This window comes from Salvelinus fontinalis, chromosome 6 (assembly GCF_029448725.1).
Source record: "Salvelinus fontinalis isolate EN_2023a chromosome 6, ASM2944872v1, whole genome shotgun sequence".
Lineage (NCBI taxonomy): Eukaryota > Metazoa > Chordata > Actinopteri > Salmoniformes > Salmonidae > Salvelinus > Salvelinus fontinalis.
In genome coordinates, this window is record NC_074670.1 from 37,911,856 (window position 1) to 37,936,985 (window position 25,130).

Consider the following 25,130-nt stretch of genomic DNA (forward strand, 5'->3'; position numbering starts at 1 on the left):
CATTGGTATAAGAAGAGGTCTATCTTAACAATTAACTACCCCCAATCATTCATCTTTGACAGTCTCTCTAATAAAATAACCGTGCGTAAATGGAATTTACCCACTGATGTAAGCCAGGTAGCAGCAGAGCAGCTGTTGGTGAGTGATGCTCTCAATAGATTTTACATTATTCCCAAGCCCAAGTAATTTCAGTGATTTCTATGGTGCTTTTAGCATGCAGTCTCAGTCAGGGGTCTCCACTGCCTCTCTGTCACTGATCAAATCAAATGTTATTTGTCACATGCTGTAACGGCTGTCCTCCTCCTCATCTGAGGAGGAGAAGTTTGAAGGATCGGAAGACCAATGCGCAGCGTGGTAAGTGTCCATAACGTTTATTTTAAAACATAAACTGAACACTATGAAATACAAAACAATAAATGTGAACATGAACGAAACCCGAAACAGTACCGTGTGGCAACAAACACTCACACGGAAACAAACACCCACAAACCAAAAGTGAAACGCAGGCTACCTAAGTATGATTCTCAATCAGGGACATCGATTGACAGCTGCCTCTGATTGAGAACCATACCAGGCCGAGCTCAAAACCCCAACATAGAAAAACACACATAGACTGCCCACCCCAACTCACGCCCTGACCATACTAAATAAAGACAAAACAAAGGAAATAAAGGTCAGAACGTGATACATGCGCCAAATACAACAGGTACCGTGAAATGCTTACTTACACGCCTTTAACCATCAATGCAGCCTTAAGAAAATAGACTTAAGAACATTTTTAGTACCAAATAAACTACATGAAAAATAAATAAGAGTACCTCAATAAAATAACAATAATGAGGCTATATACAGGGGGTACCTGTACCAAGTCAATGTGCGGGGGTACAGGTTAGTCGAGGTAATTTGTACAAGTTTGTAGGGGTAAAGTGGCTATGCATAGATAATAAACAGTGAGTAGCAGCAGTTTAAAAACAAGGGGGGAGGGTCAATGCTAATAGTCCGGGTGGCCATTTGATTAATTGTTCAGCTGTCTTATGGGTTGGGGGTATAAGCAGGGCTGCCCAACCTTCTTCCTGGAGATCTACTGTCCTGTAGGTTTTCAGTCCAACCCTAAGTTAGCATATCTGATTCAGCTAGTTAAGGTCTTGTTGAGCAGCTAATAAGTAGAATCAGGTGTGTTAAATTAGGGTTGAACTGAAAACCCACAGGACAGTAGATCTCCAGGAAGAGGGTTGGGCAGCCCTGGTCTATGATTGGGTGACCGAAGTCTTTGAAAAATGTTTGGGCCTTCCTCTGACACCGCCTAGTATATAGGTCCTGGATGGCAGGAAGCTTGGCCCGAGTGATGTACTGGGCTGTACGCACTACCATCTGTAGAGCCTTACGGTCGGAGGCCGAGCAGTTGCCATACCAACCGGTCAGGATGCTCTCGATGGTGCAGCTGTAGAACTTTTTGAGGATCTGGGGACCCATGACAAATCTTTTCAGTCTCTTGAGGGGGAAAAGGCATTGTCGTGCCCTCTTCACGACTTCCTTGGTGTGTTTGGCTCCATGATAGTTTGTTGGTGATGTGGACACCAAGGAACCCTGTCGATGTGAATGTTCGGCCCTCCTCTTCCAGTAGGCAGGCAGCAGAGCTCTGTAGCGCTGACTCAGGGCCAAGAAGGACAAACTGCCAGCCAGGCCTGCAGTCAGTCACAGTGAATCAGCAGCAGACTCTATCTGACTGTTTGATCTGTGAGTCAGCACAAAGTTAAGTGCCAGCCAGCTGCACCGTTGTTCAGCTGGCCTTCAATTACTCAAGCTGATCTCTCTCTTCTCTCTCTCACTCTGTCAGCATGTCTCTGTGTCTCTCCATGTCTTCATACACACAAGCATGCACACGCATGCACCAGCACGGATCAAGGTCCAGATAGAACAGCTTCACATGCACATCCACAGCCCATATAATCTTTCCTTATCTCAATTTTATGGACAGCAATATATGTTACAGTTGAACAGGCACAAGCAAGTAGAAACAGAAGGACAACAGCCTGTCGTCATTGCAGAGACAATATGAGTGCTGACACACAAAGGACTTATCTGGTTTCATATTCTTGCACATTTTGAACCTCTCTTGATGTCTTGTTAAATGTGATTGTAAAACGAATTGGACTAATATGGGAGCGTAAAGACTTACTCTAGAGGCAAGCACTATGAACATAAAAAGATGTACAGTATGGAATAGGCCTATGCGATTAAATCAGATGATAAAGCTAAGAAATGATTAAGGAACATGTAAATGGTACAGGAGTGATTCAGTGTGCAAAGTGGAAGTGACCACTTCCCTAATCCTGCAACACTAGTCTCTCTAGACAGACGGGTTGCCTCCTACGATCTACCATTGTTCCAGTTTCAGGTGTGGGTTTCCGAGACTACTGCAACACCATAGTTTGTTAACGGGTAATGGCCATTAACACCACAAGTATCTTATGTGCCATATTGCCTAATCCTGTATAACACTGTGAATGCAGTTTTTAGTTTTTTTAACATTGGTTTCTTACCAGGGTTAGGGTTAATTCCATTTAAATTCCAGTCAATTCAGGAAGTTTTTTTTTTAAGAAACAGGGTTGGGATGAATTCCATTTAAAATTCCAGTACTTCCTGAATTGACTGGAATTGTCACGCCTGCTCCCGCTCCCCCTCTCTGGCGCTCGAGGGCGCCAGGCTGCCCTTCATTACGCATACATGTCACCATCATTACACGCATCAGCGTCCCCCGTCCAGACGCAGTTCTTGTTTTGTTTGATATCCATTTTTCATTAAATGTTCACTCCCTGTACTTGCTTCTTGTCTCCAGCGTTGGTCTTTGCAGGAATTTAAATGAAATTAACCCTAACCCTGGTAAGAAACCAAGGTAAACAAATCTCTAAACTGCAATCACATTGTACATACAGTACCATTCAAAAGTTTGGACACACCTACTCATTCCAGGATTTTTATTTATTTTTACTACTTTCTACATCGTAGAATATAATGTACACAACACTATGAAATAACACATATGGAATCATGTAGTAACCAAAAAAGTGTTAAACAAATCTAAATATTTTTTGAGATTCTTCAAAGTAGTTACCCATTGCTTTGATGACAGCTTTGCACACTCTTGGCATTCTCTCAACCAGCTTCATGAGGTAGTCACCTGGAATGCATTTCAATTAACAGGTGTGCCTTGTTAAAAGTTAATTTATGGAATTTCTTTCCTTCTTAATGGTTTTGAGCCAATCAGTTGTGTTATGACAAGACAGGGGTGATAAACAGAAGATAACCCTATTTGGTAAAAGACAAGAACATGGCAAGAACAGCTCAAAAAACGAAAGAGAAACGACAGCATCATTACTTTAAGACATGAAGTTCAGTCAATGTGGAAAATGTTAGAAATTTTAGACCTTTACAGTATCTTCATGTGCAGTCGCAAAAACAATCAAGCGCTATTACGAAACTTGCTCTCATGAGGACCGCCACAGGAAAGGAAGACCCAGAGTTACCTCTGCTGCAGAGGATCAGTTCATTAGAGTTACCAGCCTCAGAAATTGCAGCCCAAATAATTGCTTCACAGAGTTCAAGTAACAGACACATCTCAACATCAAATGTTCAAAGGAGACTGCGTGAATCAGGCCTTCATGGTCGAATTGCTGCAAAGAAACCACTACTAAAGGACAACAATAATAAGAAGAGACTTGCTTGAGCCAAGAAACACAAGCAATAGACATTAGATCGTTGGAACTTTGTCCTTTTGACTGGTACTGTATATATATGTATATACACTTTTGAACAGTAGTGTGTATATGTATGTATATAGTGGCCTCCATCATTGTTAAATGGAAGAAGTCTGGAACCACCTCCCGGGCTAAACGGGGGAGAAGGGCCTTGGTCAGGGAGGTGACCAAGAACTCGATGATCACTCTGATAGAGCGCCAGAGTTCCTCTGTGGAGATGGAAGAACCTTCCAGAAGGACAACAATCTCTGCAGCATTCCATCAATCAGGCCTTTGTGGTAGAGTGGCCAGATGGAAGCCACTCCTCAGTAAAAGGCACAAAGACTCTCAGACCATGAGAAACAACATTCTTTGGTCTGATGAAACCAAGATTGAACTCTTTGGCCTTAATGCCAAGCGGCACGTCTGGAGGAAAACTGGCATCATCCCTACTGTGAAGCATGATGGTGGCAGCATCATCCTATGTGGACGTTTTTCAGCGAAAGGGACTGGGAGACTAGACAGGATCGAGGGAAAGATGAACGGAGCAAATTACAGAGAGATCCTCGATGAAAACCTGCTCCAGAGCGTTCAGGACCTCAGACAATGACCAAAGCACACAGCCAAGACAATGCAGCAGTGGCTTCGGGACAAGTCTCTGAATGTCCTTGAGTGGCCCAGCCAGAGCCCGGACTTGAACCCGATCAAATATCTCTGGAGAGACCTGAAAATAGCTGTGCAGTGACGCTCCCCATCCAACCTGGCAGAGCTTGAGAGGATCTGCAGAGAAGAATGGGAGAAGCTCCCCAAATATAGGTGTGCCAAGCTTTTAGCGTTATACCCAAGATGACTCGAGGCTGTAATCGCTGCCAAAGTAGTGAGTAAAGGGTCTGAATACTTATGTACATGTGATATTTCTGTTTTATATTTAATAAATGTGCAAAAAATTCTAAAACATTTTTTGGGATTTGTCATTATGGAGGATTGTGTGTAGATTGGTGAGGAAAAAGGCTTTAACGTAATAAAATGTGAAAAAAGTCAAGGGGTCTGAATACTTCCTGAATGTACTGTACATACTACTGTATATATTTACAGACACAGTATATTTTACAATAGTTATATTTTGTTTGTTTTTAGTCCCATCCTTCATTTACCCTCAGCCCCTCCCATCTATCTCTGAACACCATCCAGTTTCTATTTGTCATACATTTTTCAACTGTGCTGTGATGTTTCACAAAAGTTCTGAACCTTTCTATTCTCATAGTTTTTACAGATTGTAAATTAAAGATAAAGATGTTTGCTAAGTGTATTATTATATTGTTGATCAATTGACTATGATTATTTTTATTCTTTTTCACCCAGCAGTGATATTTGCAGAGCAAGCTCCGCGTAAATGTTGCTATTCTTCAGCCATTCCAGAACCTGGGACCGAAAACAAGCTACATATGTACAGTCCCAAAACAAATGATAGAATGATTTTGTCTCTTCACAGCAAAATATGCAGAGCTGGGATGGTTGTATCCTCCATATATAAAACATTCTATCATTTTGTATAATAATTTAAATGGAAAAACTCAAATTTTTTAATCCAGCGTCGTATTGTGTATCAGTGGATAAACCATGTGCCATGGAATCGATACATTGAAAGTCTCTTCCCAACTATTTTGTCATCGATATAGCACAGCTGTGCCATTTATTAGTCACAATTTTCTTTAACCAATTTTGGGATTTAACGCAGGGCCGACAGACAAGTTCCTTACTTTCTCCCCCTTCCACTTGCCCCCTCCATTTTTGCAGTAATTATGTAATTAGTTGGTTGTAATTTTGAGTAGAGCAGACATTTCCATATACAGTTGAATTCGGAAGTTTACATACACCTTAGCCAAATACATTTAAACTCAGGTTTTCACAATTCCTGACATTTAATCCTAGTAAGAATTCCCTGTCTTAGGTCAGTTAGGATCACCACTTTATTTGAAGAATGTGAAATGTCAGAATAATAGTAGAGAGAATGATTTATTTCAGCTTTTATTTCTTTCATCACATTCCCAGTGGGCCAGAAGTTAACGTACACTCAATTAGTATTTGGTAGCATGGCCTTTAAATTGTTTAACTTGGGTCACATGTTTTGGGAAGCCTTCCACAAGCTTCCCACAATAAGTTGGGTGAATTTTGGGCCATTCCTCTTGACAGAGCTGGTGTAACTGAGTCAGGTTTGTAGGCCTCCTTGCTCGCACACGTTTTTTCAGTTCTGCCCACAAATTTTCTATAGGATTGAGTTCAGGGCTTTGTGATGGCCACTCCAATATCTTGACTTTGTTGTCCTTAAGCCATTTTGACACAACTTTGGAAGTTTGCTTGGGGTCATTGTCCATTTGGAAGACCCACGCTTTAACTTCCCGACTGATGTCTTGATGTTGCTTCAATATATCCACATAATATTCTGTCCTCATGATGCCATCTATTTTGTGAAGTGCACCAGTCCCTCCTGCAGCAAAGCACCCCCACAACATGATGCTGCCACCCCCGTACTTCACGGTTGGGATTGTGTTCTTCAGCTTGCAAGCCACCCCCTTTTTCCTCCAAACATAACAATGGTCATTATGGCCAAACAGTCCTATTTTTTTTTTCACCAGAGGACATTTCTCCCGAAAGTACAATCTTTGTCCCCATGTGCAGTTGCAAACCGTAGTCTGGCTATTTTATGGCGGTTTTGGAGCAGTGGCTTCGTCCTTGCTGAGCGGCCTTTCAGGTTATGTCGATATAGAACTCGTTTTACTGGATATACATACTTTTGTACCTGTTTCCTCCAGCATCTTCACAAGGTCCTTGCTGTTGTTCTGGGATTGATTTGCACTTTTCGCACCAAAGTACGTTCATCTCTAGGAGACAGAACGTGTCTCCTTCCTGAGCGGTATGACAGCTGCGTGGTCCCATGGTGTTTATACTTGCATACTATTGTTTGTACAGATGAACGTGGTACCTTCAGGGGTTTGGAAATTGCTCCCAAGGATGAACCAGACTTGTAGAGGTCTACAATTGCTTTTCTGAAGTCTTGGCTGATTTCTTTAGATTTTCCCATGAAGTCAAGCTAAGAGGTGCTGAGTTTGAACGTAGGCCTTGAAATACATCCACAGGCACACCTCCAACTGACTCAAATTATGTCAATTAGCCTATCAGAAGCTTCTAAAGCCATGACATAATTTTCTGGAATTTTCAAAGCTGTTTAAAGGCACAGTCAACTTAGTGTATGTAATCGTCTGACCCACTGGAATTGTGATACAGTGAATTATAAGGAGAAATAATCTGTCTGTAAACAATTGTTGGAAAAATTACTTAAGTAAATGTCCTAACCTGTCACGTTCCTGACCTATTTATGTTAGTTTTTGTGTGTTAGTTGGTCAGGACGTGAGGTTGGGTGGGCATTCTATGTTATCTGTTTCTATGTTGGTTTCGGTTTGCCTGGTATGGCTCTTGATTAGAGGCAGGTGGTTTGCGTTTGCCTCTAATTAAGAGTCATATTTAGGTAGGGCATTCTCACTGTTTGTTTGTGGGTGATTGTCTCCTGTGTCAGTATGTTTGTTCGTACCACACTGGACTGTAGCGTTTGTTTGTTTCGTTTTCGTTTCGATGTCGTCTGTTTCCTGTACGTAAGTTTATGTTTAGTTATATAAGTTTATGTTCAGGTTTCGTCAACGTCGTTTTGTTATTTTGTAGTTTGGAAAGTGTTTGTTTCGTTTCGTGTTTGCCATCATCGTTGTTATAATAAAGATGGCTTACTTTCCAAAAGCTGCGTTTTGGTCCATCAATCCTCCACACGATCGTTACAGAATCACCCACCAACAAGCTAAGACCAAGCGGCAAGGGAAAACGAAATGGAGTAAGGGACAGGAGAGAAAGGAGCAATGGACATGGGACGATGTTTTGGATGGAAAGGGTTGCTACACTTGGGAGGAGATCCTGGCTGGGAGGGATCGCCTCCCATGGGAACAGGTGGAGGCATTGAGGAGAGCAGAGGCTACCTGGGAGAGGAACCGGAGCTATGAGGGAACGCGTCTGGCACGGAAGCCGAAAAAGCCCGTAAGTAATTCCCAAAAATTTCTTGGGGGGGGGCTAGGAGATCGTGGGCCAAGGGCAGGTAGGAGACCTGCGCCCACTTCCCAGGCTTACCGTGGAGAGCGGGAGTACGGGCAGGCGCCGTGTTACGCAGTAGAGCGCACGGTGTCTCCTGTACGAGTGCATAGCCCGGTGCGGGTTATTCCACCTCCCCGCACTGGGAGGGCTAGATTGGGTATTGAGCCAGGTGTCATGAGGCCGGCTCAACGCGTCTGGTCTCCAGTGCGTCTCCTCGGGCCGGCATACATGGCACCGGCCTTACGCATGGTTTCTCCGGTTCGCCTACATAGGCCGGTGCGGGTTATTCCACCTCCCCGCACTGGTCGGGCAACCGGGAGCATTCAACCAGGTAAGGTCGGGCAGGCTCAATGCTCAAGAGAGCCAGTACGCCTCCACGGTCCGGTATTTCCGGCACCACCTCCCCGCCCCAGCCTAGTACCTACAGTGTATACACTACGCACTAGGCTACCAGTGCGTATCCTGAGCCCTGTTCCTCCTCCACGCACTCTCCCTGTAGTGCGTGTATCTAGCCCGGTGCCTCCAGTTCCGGCACCACGCACTAAGCTACCAGTGCGTCTCCAGAGCCCTGTACAAACTGTATCTTCTCCCCCTACTAATCCTGATGTGCTTGTCCTCAGCCCGGCGTCACCAGTGCCGGTACCACGCATCAGGGATAGAGTAGGCTTTGAGAATACAGTGTGCCCTGTCCCTGCTCCCCGCACTAGTAGGAAGGTGCTTATCATTAGCACGGTGCCTCCAGTTCCGGCACCACGCACCAGGTCTACAGTGCGCCGTATCCGGCCAGAGCCATCCGTCTCACCAGCGCCATCTGAGCCATCCGTCTCCCCAGCGCCATCTGAGCCATCCGTCTCCCCAGCGCCATCTGAGCCATCCGTCTCCCCAGCGCCATCTGAGCCATCCGTCTCCCCAGCGCCATCTGAGCCATCCGTCTGCCAGGAGCCTGCAAAGCCGCCCGTCTGCCATGAGCCTGCAAAGCCGCCCGTCTGCCATGAGCCTACAGAGCCGTCAGCCAGACAGGAGCCGCTAGAGCCATCAGCCAGACAGGAGCCGCTAGAGCCGTCAGCCAGACAGGATCTGCCAGAGCCGCTAACCAGACAGGATCTGCCAGAGCCGCTAACCAGACGGGATCTGCCAGAGCCGCTAACCAGACGGGATCTGCCAGAGCCGCCAACCAGACAGGATCTGCCAGAGCCGCCAACCAGACAGGATCTGCCAGAGCCGCCAGCGAGCCATGAGCAGCCAGAGCCGTCAGAGCGCCATGAGCAGCCAGAGCCGTCAGAGCGCCATGAGCAGCCAGAGCCGTCAGAGCGCCATGAGCGTCGAGAGCCGTCAGCCTGCCATGAGCGTCGAGAGCCGTCAGCCTGCCATGAGCGTCGAGAGCCGTCAGCTTGCCATGAGCGTCGAGAGCCGTCAGCCTGCCATGAGCGTCGAGAGCCGTCAGCCAGCCATGAGCATCGAGAGTCGTCAGTCAGCCATGAGCTGCCCTTCAGCCTGAAAAGGCTAGATACCCAGAACTGCCCATCAGTCCAGAGCTGTCTCTCTGTCCGGAGCTGCCTTTCAGTCCGGAGTTGCCCCTCTATCCTGATCTCCCTCTCTATCTTTATCTACCTCTATAGTCTTATCTATCCCTCTGTCTTGGTTTATCTCTCTGTCCCGGTATTGTCATTATTAGATATGTTATTAGGAGGATTTTGTGGGGGAAGTAAGAGGGTGGACATTCTTGAAGGGAGGGGGCTAGGATGGATTATGGTGGGGTGGGAACCGCGCCCGGAGCCTGAGCCACCACCGTGGTTAGATGCCCACCCAGACCCTCCCCTAGACTTTGTGCTGGTGCGTCCGGAGTTCGCACCTTGTGGGGGGGGTACTGTCACGTTCCTGACCTATTTATGTTAGTTTTTGTGTGTTAGTTGGTCAGGACGTGAGGTTGGGTGGGCATTCTATGTTATCTGTTTCTATGTTGGTTTAGGTTTGCCTGGTATGGCTCTTGATTAGAGGCAGGTGGTTTGCGTTTGCCTCTAATTAAGAGTCATATTTAGGTAGGGCATTCTCACTGTTTGTTTGTGGGTGATTGTCTCCTGTGTCAGTATGTTTGTTCGTACCACACTGGACTGTAGCGTTTGTTTGTTTCGTTTTCGTTTCGATGTCGTCTGTTTCCTGTACGTAAGTTTATGTTTAGTTATATAAGTTTATGTTCAGGTTTCGTCAACGTCGTTTTGTTATTTTGTAGTTTGGAAAGTGTTTGTTTCGTTTCGTGTTTGCCATCATCGTTGTTATAATAAAGATGGCTTATTTCCCACAAGCTGCGTTTTGGTCAGAAGATCCTTCTCTCCTCACCTCGTCCGAGGATGAGGAGAGCGTCACCCGTTACATAACCGACTTTCCAAAACTATAGTTTGTTAAGAAGAAATTTGCAGAGCGGTTGAAAAACTAGTTTTAATGACTCCAACATAAGTGTATGTAAACTTCCGACTTCAACTGTATATCTTGTTGGCTGCATGAGTGACATAACTACGCCCATCCTATTTATGATATCATTCACGAGGATTATACCGTAAAAAAAAAATTATAATAATATATATCGTTTTTTTATTATCAATTAGTATATTAGTATACAGTCAGATCATTTTATTAGTAAACAAAACAGTTATGTAAAAGTTTAGTGATCCAATACATGAACCATCAGTGTACAATGACACCTTTCTTTTTAATCCCTGGATTTCTAGCCCCTTGATATTATTGCTGGATCTGATCTTAATAGTTAACAATTCCATAATAAATAAATATGCTGATAGTGGACAATCTTGTTTTACTCCTTGACAGTTTAATACTTTCTGAGAAGTAGCCATTATTTATTATTTTACAACTAGGGGCTGTATATATAACCTTAACCCATTGTATAAGAGATTCTCCAAAATGTGTATATTCCAGGCATTTATACAGTATATTATTGTCCAGTTGTACTTTATCTAAAGTATGACTATGAATTCCAGGCCTGGTATCTCATATTGTTCTATTGTTTCCGGGGGGTGGCAGGTAGCCTAGTGGTTAGAGTGTTGGGCCAGTAACCAAAAGGTTGCTAGATCGAATCCCAGAGCTGACGAGGTAAAACTAATTTGTTCTGCCCCTGAACAAGGCATTTAACCCGCTGTTCCTAGGCCATCATTGTAAATAAGAATTTGTTCTTAACTGACTTGCCTAATTAAATAAAGCTCAAATTTAAAAAATTCCAGTACTTGTCTTATATTATCTCCAATGTATTGTCTATGTAAAAAAAATGTGGGATTAGGATGAATAATATATTTTTAATTCTATGCGCTATGCATTTTTCTCAAATTTTTGATTTTTTAAAATAAACTGGATCTTTATATTAACCACTTGGGTCCTGTTTCAATAATAATGAAATCAGACCATCTTGTTGAGTATTGGTAATCTACCATTTTTATAAGAGTGGTTAATACATGCTAATAATGGTCCTCTGAGTACATTAGACTACTGCAATGCTCTACTTTCCGGCTACCCGGATAAAGCATTAAATAGACTTCAGTTAGTGCTAAATACGGCTGCTAGAATCCTGACTAGAACCATAAAATGTGATCATATTACCCCAGTGCTAGCCTCCCTACACTGGCTTCCTGTTAAGGCAAGGGCTGATTTCAAGGTTTTACTGCTAACCTACAAAGCATTACATGGGCTTGCTCCTACCTATCTTTCCGTTTTGGTCTTGCCGTACAGACCTACACGTACGCTACGGTCACAAGACGCAGGCCTCCTAATTGTCCCTAGAATTTCTAAGCAAACAGCTGGAGGCAGTGCTTTCTCCTATAGAGCTCCATTTTTATGGAATGGTCTGCCTATCCATGTGAGAGACGCAGACTCAGTCTCAACCTTTAAGTCTTTATTGAAGACTCATCTCTTCAGTAGGTCCTATGATTGAGTGTAGTCTGGCCCAGGAGTGTGAAGGTGAACGGAAAGGCACAGGAGCAACGAACCGCCCTTGCTGTCTCTGCCTGGCCGGTTCCCCTCTCTCCACTGGGATTCTCTGCCTCTAACCCTATTACAGGGGCTGAGTCACTGGCTTACTGGTGCTCTTCCATGCCGTCCCTAGGAGGGGTGCGTCACTTGAGTGGGTTGAGTCACTGACGTGGTCTTCCTGTCTGGGTTGGCGCCCCCCCTTGGGTTGTGTCGTGGCGGAGATCTTGTGGGCTATACTCGGCCTTGTCTCAGGATGGTAAGTTGGTGGTTGAAGATATCCCTCTAGTGGTGTGGGGGCTGTGCTTTGGCAAAGTGGGTGGGGTTATATCCTGCCTGTATTTATGCTGCAGTAGTTTATGTGTCGGGGGGCTAGGGTCAGTCTGTTATATCTGGAGTATTTCTCCTGTCTTATCTGGTGTCCTGTGTGAATTTAAGTACGCTCTCTCTAATTCTCTCTTTCTCTCTTTCGTTCTTTCTATCTCTCGGTGGACCTGAGCCCTAGGACCATGCCTCAGGACTACCTGGCATGATGACTCCTTGCTGTCCCCAGTCCACCTGGTCGTGCTGCTGCTCCAGTTTCAACTGTTCTGCCTGCGGCTATGGAACCCTGACCTGTTCACCGGATGTGCTACCTGTCCCAGACCTGCTGTTTTTAACTCTCTAGAGACAGCAGGAGCGGTAGAGATACTCTTAATGATCGGCTATGAAAAGCCAACTGACATTTACTCCTGAGGTGCTGACTTGTTGCACCCTCGACAACTACTGGGATTATTATTATTTGACCATGCTGGTCATTTATGAACATTTGAACATCTTGGCCATGTTCTGTTATAATTTCCACCCGGCACAGCCAGAAGAGGACTGGCCACCCCTCATAGCCTGGTTCCTCTCTAGGTTTCTTCCTAGGTTTTGGCCTTTCTAGGGAGTTTTTCCTAGCCACCGTGCTTCTACACCTGCATTGCATGCTGTTTGGGGTTTTAGGCTGGGTTTCTGTACAGCACTTTGAGATATATATACTGTATTATTGACTGTATGTTTTGTTTATTCCATGTGTAACTCTGTGTTGTTGTATGTGTCGAATTGCTATGCTTTATCTTGGCCAGGTCGCAGTTGCAAATGAGAACTTGTTCTCAACCAGCCTACCTGGTTAAATAAAGGTGAAATCAATAAAAAATATCAGCTGATGTAAGAAGGGCTATATAAATACATTTGATTTGATAAAAAAGGTTTTATGTACCACAACTGGTATGCAACCCAGCCCTGGAGTTTTCCCAGACTTTGTTGCAACCCTTATTACTAGCCTGTTCAACCTCTCTTTCGTATCGTCTGAGAGCCCTAAAGATTAAGAAAGCTGCTGCGGTCATCCCCCTCTTCAAAGGGGGAGACACTCTAGACCCAAACTGTTACAGACCTATATCCATCCTGCCCTGCCTTTCTAAAGTCTTCGGAAGCCAAGTTAACAAACAGATCACCGACCATTTCGAATCCCACCGTACCTTCTCCACTATGCAATCTGGTTTCCGAGCTGGTCATGAATGCACCTCAGCCACGCTCAAGGTCCTAAACAATATCATAACAGCCATAGATAAAAGACAGTACTGTGCAGCCGTTTTCATTGACCTGGCCAAGGCTTTCGAGTCTGTCAATCACCACATTCTTATCGGCAGACTCAACAGCCTTGGTTTCTCAAATGACTGCCTCGCCTGGTTCACCAAGTACTTCTCAGATAGAGTTCAGTGTGTCAAATCGGAGAGCCTGTTGTCCAGACCTCTGGTAGTCTCTATGGGGGTACCACAGGGTTCCATTCTCGGGCCTACTCTTTTCTCTGTATATATCAATGATGTCGATTCTCTGATCCACCTCTATGCAGACGACACCATTCTGTATACATCTGGCCCTTCTTTGGACACTGTGCTAACAAACCTCCAAACGAGCTTCATTGCCATACAACAATCCTTCCGTGGCCTCCAACTGCTCTTAAATGCTAGTAAAACTAAATGCATGCTCTTCAACTGATTGCTGCCTGCACCTGCCCGCCCGCCTAGCATCACTACTCTGGACGGTTCTGTCTTAGAATATGTGGACAACTACAAATACCTAGGTGTCTGGTTAGACTGTAAACTCTCCTTCCAGACTCTCATTAAGCATCTCCAATCCAAAATTAAATCTAGAATCGACTTCCTATTTCGCAACAAAGCCTCCTTCAATCTTTCTGCCAAACATACCCTTGTAAAACTAACTATCATACCGATCCTTGACTTTGGTTGTGTCATTTACAAAGTAGCCTCCAACACTCTACTCAGCAAATCGGACGTAGTCTATCGTAGTGGCATCTGTTTTGTGACCAAAGTCCCATATACTACCCACCACTGAGACCTGTATGCTCTCGTTGACTGGCCCTCGCTACATATTTGTCGCCAAACACACTGGCTCCAGGTCATCTATATGTCATTGCTAGGTAAATCCCCGCCTTATCTCAGCTCACTGGTCATCATAGCAACACCCACCCATAGCACGCGCTCCAGCAGTTATATTTCACTGGTCATCGCCAAAGCCAACACCTTCTTTGGTCGCCTTTCCTTCCAGTTCTCTGCTGCCAATGACTGGAACGAATTGCAAAAATCACTGAAGCTGGAGACTTATATCTCCCTCACTAACTTTAAGCATCAGCTGTCAGAGCTTACCGATCAATGTACCTGTACACAGCTCATCTGTAAATAGCACACCCAACTACCTCATCCTCATCTGTTTTTTTTTGCTCTTTTGCACCCCAGTATCTCTACTTGCACATCATCATCTGCACATCTATCACTCCAGTGTTAATGCTAAATTGTAATTATTCCGCCACTATGGCCTATTTATTGCCTTACCTCCCTAACCTACCTACATTTGCACACACTGTAGATAGAGTTTTCTATTGTGTTTTTAACTGTACATTTGTTTATCCCATGTGTAGCTCTGTGTTGTTGTTTTTGTCGCACTGCTTTGCTTTATCTTGGCCAAGTCACAGTTGTAAATGAGAACTTGTTCTCAACTGGCCTACCTGGTTAAATAAAAAATAAATAGAAAATAAATAAAAGACTTAAAGGCTTTAATTGCATCAATAAGTTCCTCCTCTGTAATTTGGCCTTCACATTAGTCTATCTGAGTCTATCACATGAGTCTATTGCCAGCAGCATACCACCCTGCATACCACTGCTGGCTTGCTTCTGAAGCTAAGCAGGGTTGTTCCTGGTCAGGCCCTGGATGGGAGACCAGATGCTGCTGGAAGTGGTGTTGGAGGGCCAGTAGGAGGCACTCTTTCCTCTGGTCTAAAAAATATCCCAATGCCCCAGGGCAGTGATTGGGGACACTGCCTTGTGTAGGGTGCTGTCTTTCGGATGGGACGTTAAACGGGTGTCCTGACTCTCTAAATTCCCAATCTGGCCCTCAAACCATCATGGTCACCTAATAATCCCCAGTTTACAATTGGCTCATTCATCCCCTGTAACTATTCCCCAGGTTGTTGCTGCAAATGAGAATGTGTTCTCAGTCAACTAACCTGGTAAAATAAAAATAAAATCTGTACAGCTGTTAATTTGACATTATTAATTGAAAAAAATTCCTTACAATTAACTGTGGAGATGGAGGAGACTGAAATGAAAACATATGCTTAAAGTACTTTGCTTCCTCTTTCAACATATTGTTTGGTGAATCATGGGTAACAAGCTACAGTAAATTATTTTTGGTAGCATTTCTATGTTGAACATAAAAAATATATTTTGTTTATTTTTCCCCATATTTCATCCAGTTTGCTTTATTTTTATAATAAGGTACACTTTATCTTTCTTGAATAAGTTACTCCATTACTTTTAGTTTTTCCACTAACATATTCTGTGCTTCTGTAGTAAGTTTTTATTGCTATCTATATATACTGTAAACTCCTCCATTGTCACACCCTGATCAGTTTCACCTGTCCTTGTTATTGTCTCCACCCCTCCAGGTGTCGCTTGTTTTCCCCAGTGTATTTATCCCTGTGCTTCCTGTTTCTCTGTGCTAGTTCGTCTTGTATGTTTCCAAGTCAACCAGAGGTTTTCCCATTCTCCTGCTTTTTACATTCTCCGTTTTCTAGTCCATGACAGACCATGACAGACCCAGCAGACTTGGACCAGCTCCGCCACGCTGTCTCCCTGCAGTGAGCAACCATTGGGAGACATCAGGAGTTGCTACAGGGCCTTTTGGAAGGGCTCAGTTCCTTGATGGAATGCCACGACCATGGGTTAAAGGCTATTATGGAGCAAATCAGGGAGTTAGCTCAGACTGGAGCAAATCAGGGAGTTAGCTCAGACTGTCTGCCACCTCTGAAAGACCCCAATCACCCAGTAATTTTTTCTCATATGTGGTGCGTTGGTACAGCCTATCCCGACTCCCCGTGAACGCCGCTTACCACCTCCAGAGCGATATTCGGGGAATCCTGGTACCTGCTGGAGTTTTCTTTCTCAGTGCTCACTTATTTTTGAGCTACAGCCATCTTTGTTTTCTTCAGACCCATCGAAGATGGCGTATATAATTACGCTAATGTTGGGAAGGGCGCTCTCCTGGGCTACGGCAGTTTGGGAACAACAATCTGCCATTTGCGGTCATTTGGAGGAATTCATGGCAGAGATGAGAAGTTTTTGAGTCTCCAGTATCCGGGAGAAAGGCGGCCAGCAAACTGCTTGACTTACGTCAAAACTCCCGTAGTGTGGCAGACTTCCCGGTGGACTTTCACGCGTTGGCTGCCGATAGTGCCTGGAATCCGGAGTCTTTTTTAAGATACTTTTCTGCACGGATTATCTGAGAAGGTTAAGGATGAGCTAGCTGCTCGGGAACTGCCGATGGCCCTCGACTCCCTTATCGCCTTAACCAATAAAATTGATGGACGCCTAAGGGAACGCAAGAGTGAGAGGTCTGGTCTCGGGCACACTCATGTACTCGATATGGCGCGTTCACCTCCTATGGAATCCGGAAGATTCCGAAGGCAGCTCTTCTGAGAGGAGTCGAAGCCACCCAAGCTCTCTCGTGAATCTATGACTGGTGAGTTGGATACTCCTGAGCCTATGCAGTTGGGAAGAACTAGGCTATCAGTTTGGGAGCGATCACGGAGGATGAATAAAATCTGTTGTCTGTACTGTAGAGGGGCAGGACATTTTATAGATACCTGCCCTATTCGGAAACCCTTGTCTCTAGTGGGTACCAGTACTATGGTGAGCCAGACTGGGAGTTCCCTAATTCCCATCACCCACACACCCCTTTTTGCTCTTGTGCAGTGGGGAGACCAATCTAATTCTCTCCGAGTGCTCATTGACTACGGGGCTGATGAAAATCTTGATTTTCCTCGGGACATGCTAAACCGGTTCGTGTACCTTTACGACATCCTGTTTTTTTCCCCCGATCTGCACAAGAACATGTTCTTCATGTCAGACAGGTCCTTCAGCGCCTCCTGGAGAGAAGTGTGAGTTCCTCCGCTCTACTATCAAATTTCTGGGATATGTCATTGCTGAGGGCAATGTTCAGATGGATCCTGGAAAGGTGAAAGCAGTGGTAGATTGGCCTCAACCAACGTCCAGGGTGCAGTTGCAACGGTTTCTTGGTTCTGCAAACTTCTACCGCCGTTTCATTCAGAACTACAGCACCCTGGCGGCCCCCTCTCGGCACTCACCTCTCTCAAGGTACCGTTCAAATGGTTTCCAGCTGTCAACAAAGCCTTTGTGGACCTGAAGCATCGGTTCACAACAGAACCCATCCTCATCCATCCGGACCCTTCACGTCAATTTGTGGTGGAAGTGGATGCTTCGGATCTTGGAGTGGGGGCCATCCTTTCCCATCAATCTGCCCAGGACCAGAAGCTTCATCCCTGTCCCATCGTCTCAATCCTGCTGAAAGGAACTACGATGTAGGAAACTGAGAACTCCTGGTGGTGAAGATGGCGTTGGATGAGTGGAGGCACTGGCTGGAAGGAGCAGAACAGCCATTCCTGGTCTGGACCGACCATAACCTGGAATATCTCCTTAAAGCCAAGCGCCTCATCTCCAGGCAGGGCCGGTGGGCGCTCCTGTTCACCAGATTTAACTTCACCATCTCCTACCGCCCAGGGTCAAAGAATGTGAAGCCTGACTCCCTCTCCAGCCTATACAGTTCCTCTGCCACACCCTTGACCTCTGAAACCATTCTCCCTACCTCATGCCTGGCTGCCACTGTGGATTGGGGTATTGAGAACCTGGTCCGCGAGGCACAACGCTCCCAGCCTGGACCTGAAGGAGGCCCGGCTAACCGGCTGTTTGTCCCTAAACCAGTCCGGTCCCGTGTCCTGGAATGGGCTCATTCCTCCAGGCTGACCTGTCATCCAGTGTCCCGTTGTACACTAGCCTTCCTTCGACAACGTTTCTGGTGGCCCACAATGGTCCCTGACATCTCTGCCTTTGTCACCGCATGCACTGTGTGTGCTCAAAACAAGACTCCACGGCAAGCCCCTTCTAGCCTCCTGCAGCCACTACCGGTTCCTCATTGTCCCTGGTCTCCTATATCTCTGGACCTAGCCACTGGGCTCCCTCCGTCTGATGGCAAGACTGTCTTTCTGATGGTAGTCGACCGGTTCTCCAAGCCCGCCCATTCCATCCCTCTCCCCAAACTACCTTCTGCCAAGGAGACAGCCCAGCTTATAGTGCAACATGTCTTCCGGATCCATGGACTCCCAGTAGACATGGTTTCCACTCGGGGTTCTCGTCTCAGTTCTGGAAGGCATTCTGCACCCTTATTGGGTTGTCGGCCAGTCTGTCATCCGGATTCCATTCCCAAACTAACGGTCAGTCGGACCGAGCCAACCAAGCCCTGGAGACCACCTTAAGGTGCCTGGTCTCAACCAACCCCACTACCTGGAGCCGTCAACTGGTTTGGGTGGAGTATGCCCACAACACTCTTCCCAGTTCTGCCACAGGACTCACCCCATGGAGCACTTGAAAGGGGAATCAGCTTCCGCTCTTCCCGGAACAAGAGCAGGAGGTAAGCGTACCCTCGGCCCAGATGTTTGTCCGCCGGGACGGCTATTCTCAAGAACAACTCGAGGTATCGTTTACAAGTGGACCGTCGCCGGACCCCAGCTCCCTGCTACCGTGTTGGGCAGAGGGTATGGCTGTCCCCACAGACCTGCCCCTTTGGGTAGAGTCCCGCAAACTGTCCCCTCGTTTCATTGGTCCTTTTCCCATCTCCTGAGTTCCACTGCTGTCCGTTACCCCGTACCCTCCGAATTCACTCTACCTATCATGTGTCTAAGATTAAGCCCATGTCTCACTGTTCTTTGTCTTCTGTCACCAGGAGCACTCCCCCCGTCATTGATGGCTATCCGGCCTACACGGTAAACTGGGTGATCGACCACGGGGCAGGGGTTTCCAGTACCTAGTTGACTGAGAGGATTACGGCCCGGTGGAGAGGTGCTGGGTTCCCGCTAGAGACATCCTGGATCCAGCCCTCATCACCGACTTCCACTGCCGTCAACCAGGTGGCGTCCCTAGATGGGGGAGGGTACTGTCACACCCTGATCAGTTTCACCTGTCCTCGTTATTGTTTCCACCCCCTCCAGGTGTCACTTGTTTTCCCAGTGTATTTATCCCTGTGTTTCCTGTCTCTCTGTGCCAGTTCGTCTTGTATGTTTCCAAGTCAACCAGCGTTTTTCCCGTTCTCCTACTTTTTGCATTCTCCTTTTTCTAGTCCTCCTGGATTTGACCCTTGCCTGTTACTGGATTTTGTACCCACCTGCCTTGATCACAAGCCTGTCTGCCACTCTGTGCCTCCTGGACTCTGATCTGGTTTTGACATTTTTGCCTGTCCATGACCATTCTCTTGCCTACCCCTTTGGATTAATAAACATTGTAAGACTCCAACCATCTGCATCTGGGTCTCGCCTTGTGTCATGATATCTATTTCCTTTGTTAATATGAATTATTTTGACCTAAATTGCTTTTGTTTTAAATATGAATATTGAATTGCATGGCCTGTAAAAGCACATTTTTAAAACTCTCTCACAATAAGGGGATCTGCTATACCTATATGTTGGAAAAAGTGAGTTATAAATGATTCTGTCCTTTGTAAAAAAATAAGTTGTCATCCAATAGGCTTTGATAAAATGTCAAATGTGGACATTCTGCAAGAGTAATGTATAGGCTGTTTCTTACCCTCTATTGAACAACACTCTCTCAAACACAGCCTAGCCTTCACTCTTTATCAACGACACAGGTGTGTGTGCTCAAGGTTGGCCATGAACCTATATGGCTGTTCAGGATTTCATGGCTCATTTTTATAAGTGCTCCTACTGTAAGGGATAAAAGCCAATATTCACTCAAATTAAATTAATAATATACCCCCTAGCTCTTTTCAGGATGGAATAGAAAATGAATTCATCATAAAAATATTACCACATGCATTTGAAATGTATTAAATACAAGTAAATAGTTGCATTAAGGTATGTAGGAGTCTTATCCTAGCAATACAATAGTATTGTTGTTAATGCATGTAGACTAACTTCATTCCTCACGGTAGGTAGACTGATCGTTGCGCTCGTGCTCATCGTTCTGTGTTGTCACTGGGAGAGCATTCACCGGCGCATCCACTTGTTGACCTGTGTTCACAACAGAGTTCAGGGTTACTGTACGCTATTTAAAGAGGGAGGCAACATGGCATACGGTTTAGTCAAACGGGAATCAGTCGAGAGTGAGATGCATAAACCCGAAGACCAAAGTAAGATCTTTGTTTACACGAAGAAGAGGGGATATGACGTTACACGTAACCCCTACCTGAACAAGGTAACCAAAACAAGTGCTTTTTGTGTTTTATTTTCTAAACGAAGTGTTAGCTTTAGCCTACATGTTTAGGAGTTTGAGCTATAGGTTATAGTTAGAGCACAATGCCCCTCGAAGCGGTTTACATGAAGTTGTTCCACTCTTGCCTTTGCGTTGTTTTTTCTAGTAGCCCCTAGCTCCAAGAAATGACGCGAAAGCCCATCCTCCCCGCGTAATACCCATTACACAAGTTCAGCTTTTCAAATATTAAATGACAGGCAGCCCACTGTGGATGATTGAGATTTGTGCATTTAAGATTAACGAGCTAACAATATATTTTCATTTGGCGAGAGGAAGAACTAAAGTCGGTCAGCTGCTAACCTTCGCAGTTGCATGAGTGGAATGAAGCTATGGAAGCACATGTCCACCCTCCACTTGCTGGTCAGACTTCGAAAAACTTTTCCAGTTTTTGTCATAGGCTGCCACTTTAGGAATATGTTTTCAAAATAACACAGAGAGGCTGGCACAACGGTTAACGAAATTAGCCAAAATGTCAGGAGATAGCTTTGCTAGGCTGCAAAGCATAGTCATTGTGTCAGTTTGATTGTGGTAACCAAGGGAGCTTTCTAGTGTTTTTCTTGGTCGCACGAGCCACGCCTCCCCTAAAAACAAAACTGTTTAATTAGACATTTGTAGTGTACTAAAGCCAGAAAAACGAATTGCCTATTGGACTCTCCATTATTGTTGTATTGCCGTTGTCCATTAATTGGGACCGATTGGGGCAACCTGCTCTCAGAGCATTTCAAATTATTCTGTTGGTAAATCCGAGACACTCCATTTATTATGATATGTTACATTTCGTATGATATGTGGATGTCCATCACCCATTTCATATGATATGTTATGAATTAGAATTTGTATTATAAATTGCAAATTTGAAAAACGTACAAATTCTAGGGTTAAGTTTAGGAGTTAGGATAAAGGGTTAGGGGAAGGGTTAGCTTAAAGGGTTAAGGTTAGGGGAAGGGTTAGCTAACATGCTAAGTAGTTGCAACGTAGCTAAAAAGTACTATGCAGTTGAACAGTTCTAATTAGCTAAAATGCTAAAGCTATCCGTGATGGGATTCAAACTCGCAACCTTTGGGTTGCTAGACGTTGGTGTTATATTGCTGACCAACCACCCTACTTTCATTTTTGCCTTAAGTAATCATCTGTCTTATGTAACTAAACATAACATACAGTATCATACTAAATTGAGTGTCCCGAATTTACATTTACTATGTTACTTCTAGTCTGAGACCAGGCTGACTGGGGCTTGTGTCATACAGTATTTTGCCTTTGATGGTGTAAAAGAGAAGAACAGGGACTTGTAGGCCACTTGTTGGCTTTAGTTGAGTACTTGCCTTTCAACTGCTAATTAGGATACTCATCTTGTATTTAAGCTAACACAATGCATTTAAATATTAGAGTGCTATTTAATATCAATAGATTATATTTTAGGAATTAGGTAAGAAAAAAATGGAATGACCCCTGCTATATTCCCCACCTTAGGTCTCAAAATGTCTCTCTGATTGCCTTGAAGCACAGCATGACGCCATTCAGCAGCAGAGGTCTTTGGGTAAAAGCTCTCCCTTATCTGATAAAGAGTGACATTTACAACTGTTGAAAGGGCTGTCAGGGTCCTTGTCCCTACCTAGCTGCTGATAAGTCAGTCAGTGCAGTTCAAACATCCTGTTTCAAACATCCTTTTTTTTACACAGTGAATGTGGCTGGCTGCATGGTGGAGTATGATTAGGCTTTGCTTTGTGTTGTACAGTTCCATACCTACCTTTATTGTTAATCCAATAAGAAAGGGGTTTTGTCAAGGGTAGCCTATGTGATATTGGTCACTGGGAGCACTGAATCTGCCTTGAATCTGATTCTAATCCCCAATCATTGATAGACTAAAGCTTGAGCCAGGTTCTTGCTTCTGCTGTTTTAACTCAAGTTGGTCATGTCAGCTCTGAACCCTGTCTAAATTGTTTGTTTACATCTAGTAAACTGATTGTTTACATTAAATAACATTTTTAGTTAGATAGCAGACACTCTTATCCAGAGCGACTTACAGGAGCAATTAGGGTTAAGTGCCTTGCTCAAGGGCACATCGATAGATCTTTCATCTAGTCGGCTCAGGGATTCGAGCCAGCAACCTTTCAGTTACTGGCCCAATGCTCTTACCAGCTAGGCTACCTGCCGCACTTCCCAGTTTGCACCCAAGTGGTTTGAATGGACCGTCTGTACAAGAGAGCTATTAGCCCGTCAATGCAAGCTTGAATTTGAAATTGCAATTAGACAGTGAATTTGACAAGTTGATTGGTCAGAGAAACACAGTGAATTTGATGCTGGAATGGCATTGAATGTTGAAATTCCAGAAGGAATGGCTAGGATATTTGATTTGAGTTGCACAAATTCTCAAGCATGCAGCACAACAATATTTTATTTGGGTGGCCATATTGGATTCGGTCACATGAACTAGGCTATGAGCTATAGACCTAGAGACCCTGGATGGTCTATCCATTATTTCTATGCTCATCCCTCTCTGTGTCGGAGGTTTTCATGTTACTTCTATGTCTCCTGTCGTAATGAGCTAGCTAGAGCATGTGTTATTGCTTTATTTGGAGAAGACTGGGGGTTTAATGAGATTAAGAGAAACTGCTTTCAAACTGCTTTAAATTGGGAGTCATTGGAGACGGAGTGCAGCGACCTATTTATTTAACTCTCCTTCTATAGTGAACGTGCTTCACCTGGAAAACGTTAAGTTAGGCCTAATACACCAAAAGACTGTGAGGACCAAAGTACAGGCTTAATAGTCAGTGTGAGTAACAAATTGCCAGGTCTATTTGCATAAGTCAAAGAAGGCTACAATGGGTTTCTCTCTTTGTTAATTGATAATAACCGAGATAGACTATTCTTTTAAAGAACGTTTCTTTTTCTATAAGTAGGGATAAACCACAATTATTTTTGACTGCCAGCTGTCAATGAAGTATAAGCACTAAGTGCAAAGACACTGAGATTGCCTTCTTGAATGCTCCAGCTTTGGTTTGGTATGATCTACCTGATACCCTCATAAGTCAAGTCGAAACTGACGTTGACACACACTTAAACACACAAGTGCACAGGTAAGACTGATCAGAGGAGAAAAAGGCTTTTTATGCAGCGGGGTGAACCATTCACTGTCAACCTTGTCCATGAACCAGCAGGAGGAAATTAGAGGAGAAAGTAGGAAATGTCTGCTAAAGCATGTTCTGCTTCTCAACAACAGGCAGCCTTTTGTGGGCCCAGTAGTGGGACATTGTTGCCCACTCCTAGGTTCAGCACACCCTGGGGATATGTGTTTACCTCCCTCACCTGATCCACTTCAGCCTCAGACAGGAGCCAGTGAGAAGGACAACACACTAATTGATGCTGAGGGACGGAGGTTACTAAAAGCAGTGTGTCCTCACATCTGCAAGAGTCAATTTTGTTTTCATCCCCCTACACTCACTCTCCATTCACCTTGTACCCCTCCTTTCTCGCTCAACACTCACTCCACCCCTTTGAAAAGGTGGAACAGGATATTATAGGTGTGTTTTCTGTGTGCACACCACGCAATAAAGAAATAAAGTGGGGAGCGAGGCAAAGAAAGGGGTCTCTGTGGGGAGGAAGAGAGAGCTGGCCGGACTCCACAGACGTCCTCTGTCTCTCTGGGTTGATCAGGTATTAATGAGCAGCCTGTGTGAATCCCAGGCTCCCAGGCCACACTGCAGCCCTCTGATGCTTGCTGGGCTGCCACGAAACGCTGGCATGAAAAACAACAAGAAGTGAAACACTCTCTCTGAGCGCCCTATCAGGGATTGTGTTTCACCTCAAACACAGAGGTAGTGGAGCGCAGGTGATCCATTCAGTTGGTCTTTGTGCGCTAACTAGGCTAACCCTGTGCTGAGTTTGGTCACGGTATGGATGGACAATTTGCCTTTAGCATTCATTTGAGGGTCAGGGTGGCATCAATGAAGACTTTGAACTGGGACAGTCCTCTAACATCCCTGGATGTTAAGGAAGATGGCTCTCCTCAGAAGACCCCTATGATGCACAGACGATTTTCAGCTGTTCATCATGGATTGGTATTCAATTTCACCAAAATAGTGTGGAATGGTGCAGAGTTCAATCTGGCATCAACTTCCAACTCCCCAGAAAATGGAGATCTCTTGATTAAGCAGTAATATGCAGTTTATTGAGGTTTAAATAGCTGGTATTATGTAACATTTCAGCCCAAAATCAAACTTTGGTGAAGATCCAGAACAGCAATTGGATGCCCCATTTGTAACCACAGACTCCACATTTGTATTTATTATGGATCCCCATTGGCTGCTGCTAATGCAGCAGATACTCTTCCTGGGGTCCTGCAAAATTAAGACAGTTGATACAATTTTAAAAACATTACAATACAGTCACAGATTTCACAACACACTGTGTG

At 44.9% G+C, this 25,130-nt stretch overlaps 2 protein-coding genes across 2 annotated transcripts in view; one reads left to right on the forward strand and one right to left on the reverse strand.

The window, feature by feature from the left end:
* The window catches only part of LOC129857791 (inactive serine protease 35-like), a 48,198-nt gene extending 26,983 nt beyond the window's left edge, over positions 1 to 21,215 (reverse strand). The window contains exons 1-2 of the mRNA XM_055926364.1: positions 21,020 to 21,215; positions 20,383 to 20,478 (exon numbers count right to left, since the gene is read on the reverse strand). Of these exons, the coding sequence (XP_055782339.1) occupies positions 20,383 to 20,387 (5 nt within the window). The 5' untranslated portion in view covers positions 20,388 to 20,478; positions 21,020 to 21,215. The remainder of the gene's footprint in view (positions 1 to 20,382; positions 20,479 to 21,019) is intronic.
* The window catches only part of LOC129857790 (NADP-dependent malic enzyme-like), a 117,907-nt gene continuing 113,240 nt past the window's right edge, over positions 20,464 to 25,130 (forward strand). The window contains exon 1 of the mRNA XM_055926363.1: positions 20,464 to 20,662. Coding sequence (XP_055782338.1) covers positions 20,534 to 20,662 — 129 coding nt within the window. The 5' untranslated portion in view covers positions 20,464 to 20,533. The remainder of the gene's footprint in view (positions 20,663 to 25,130) is intronic.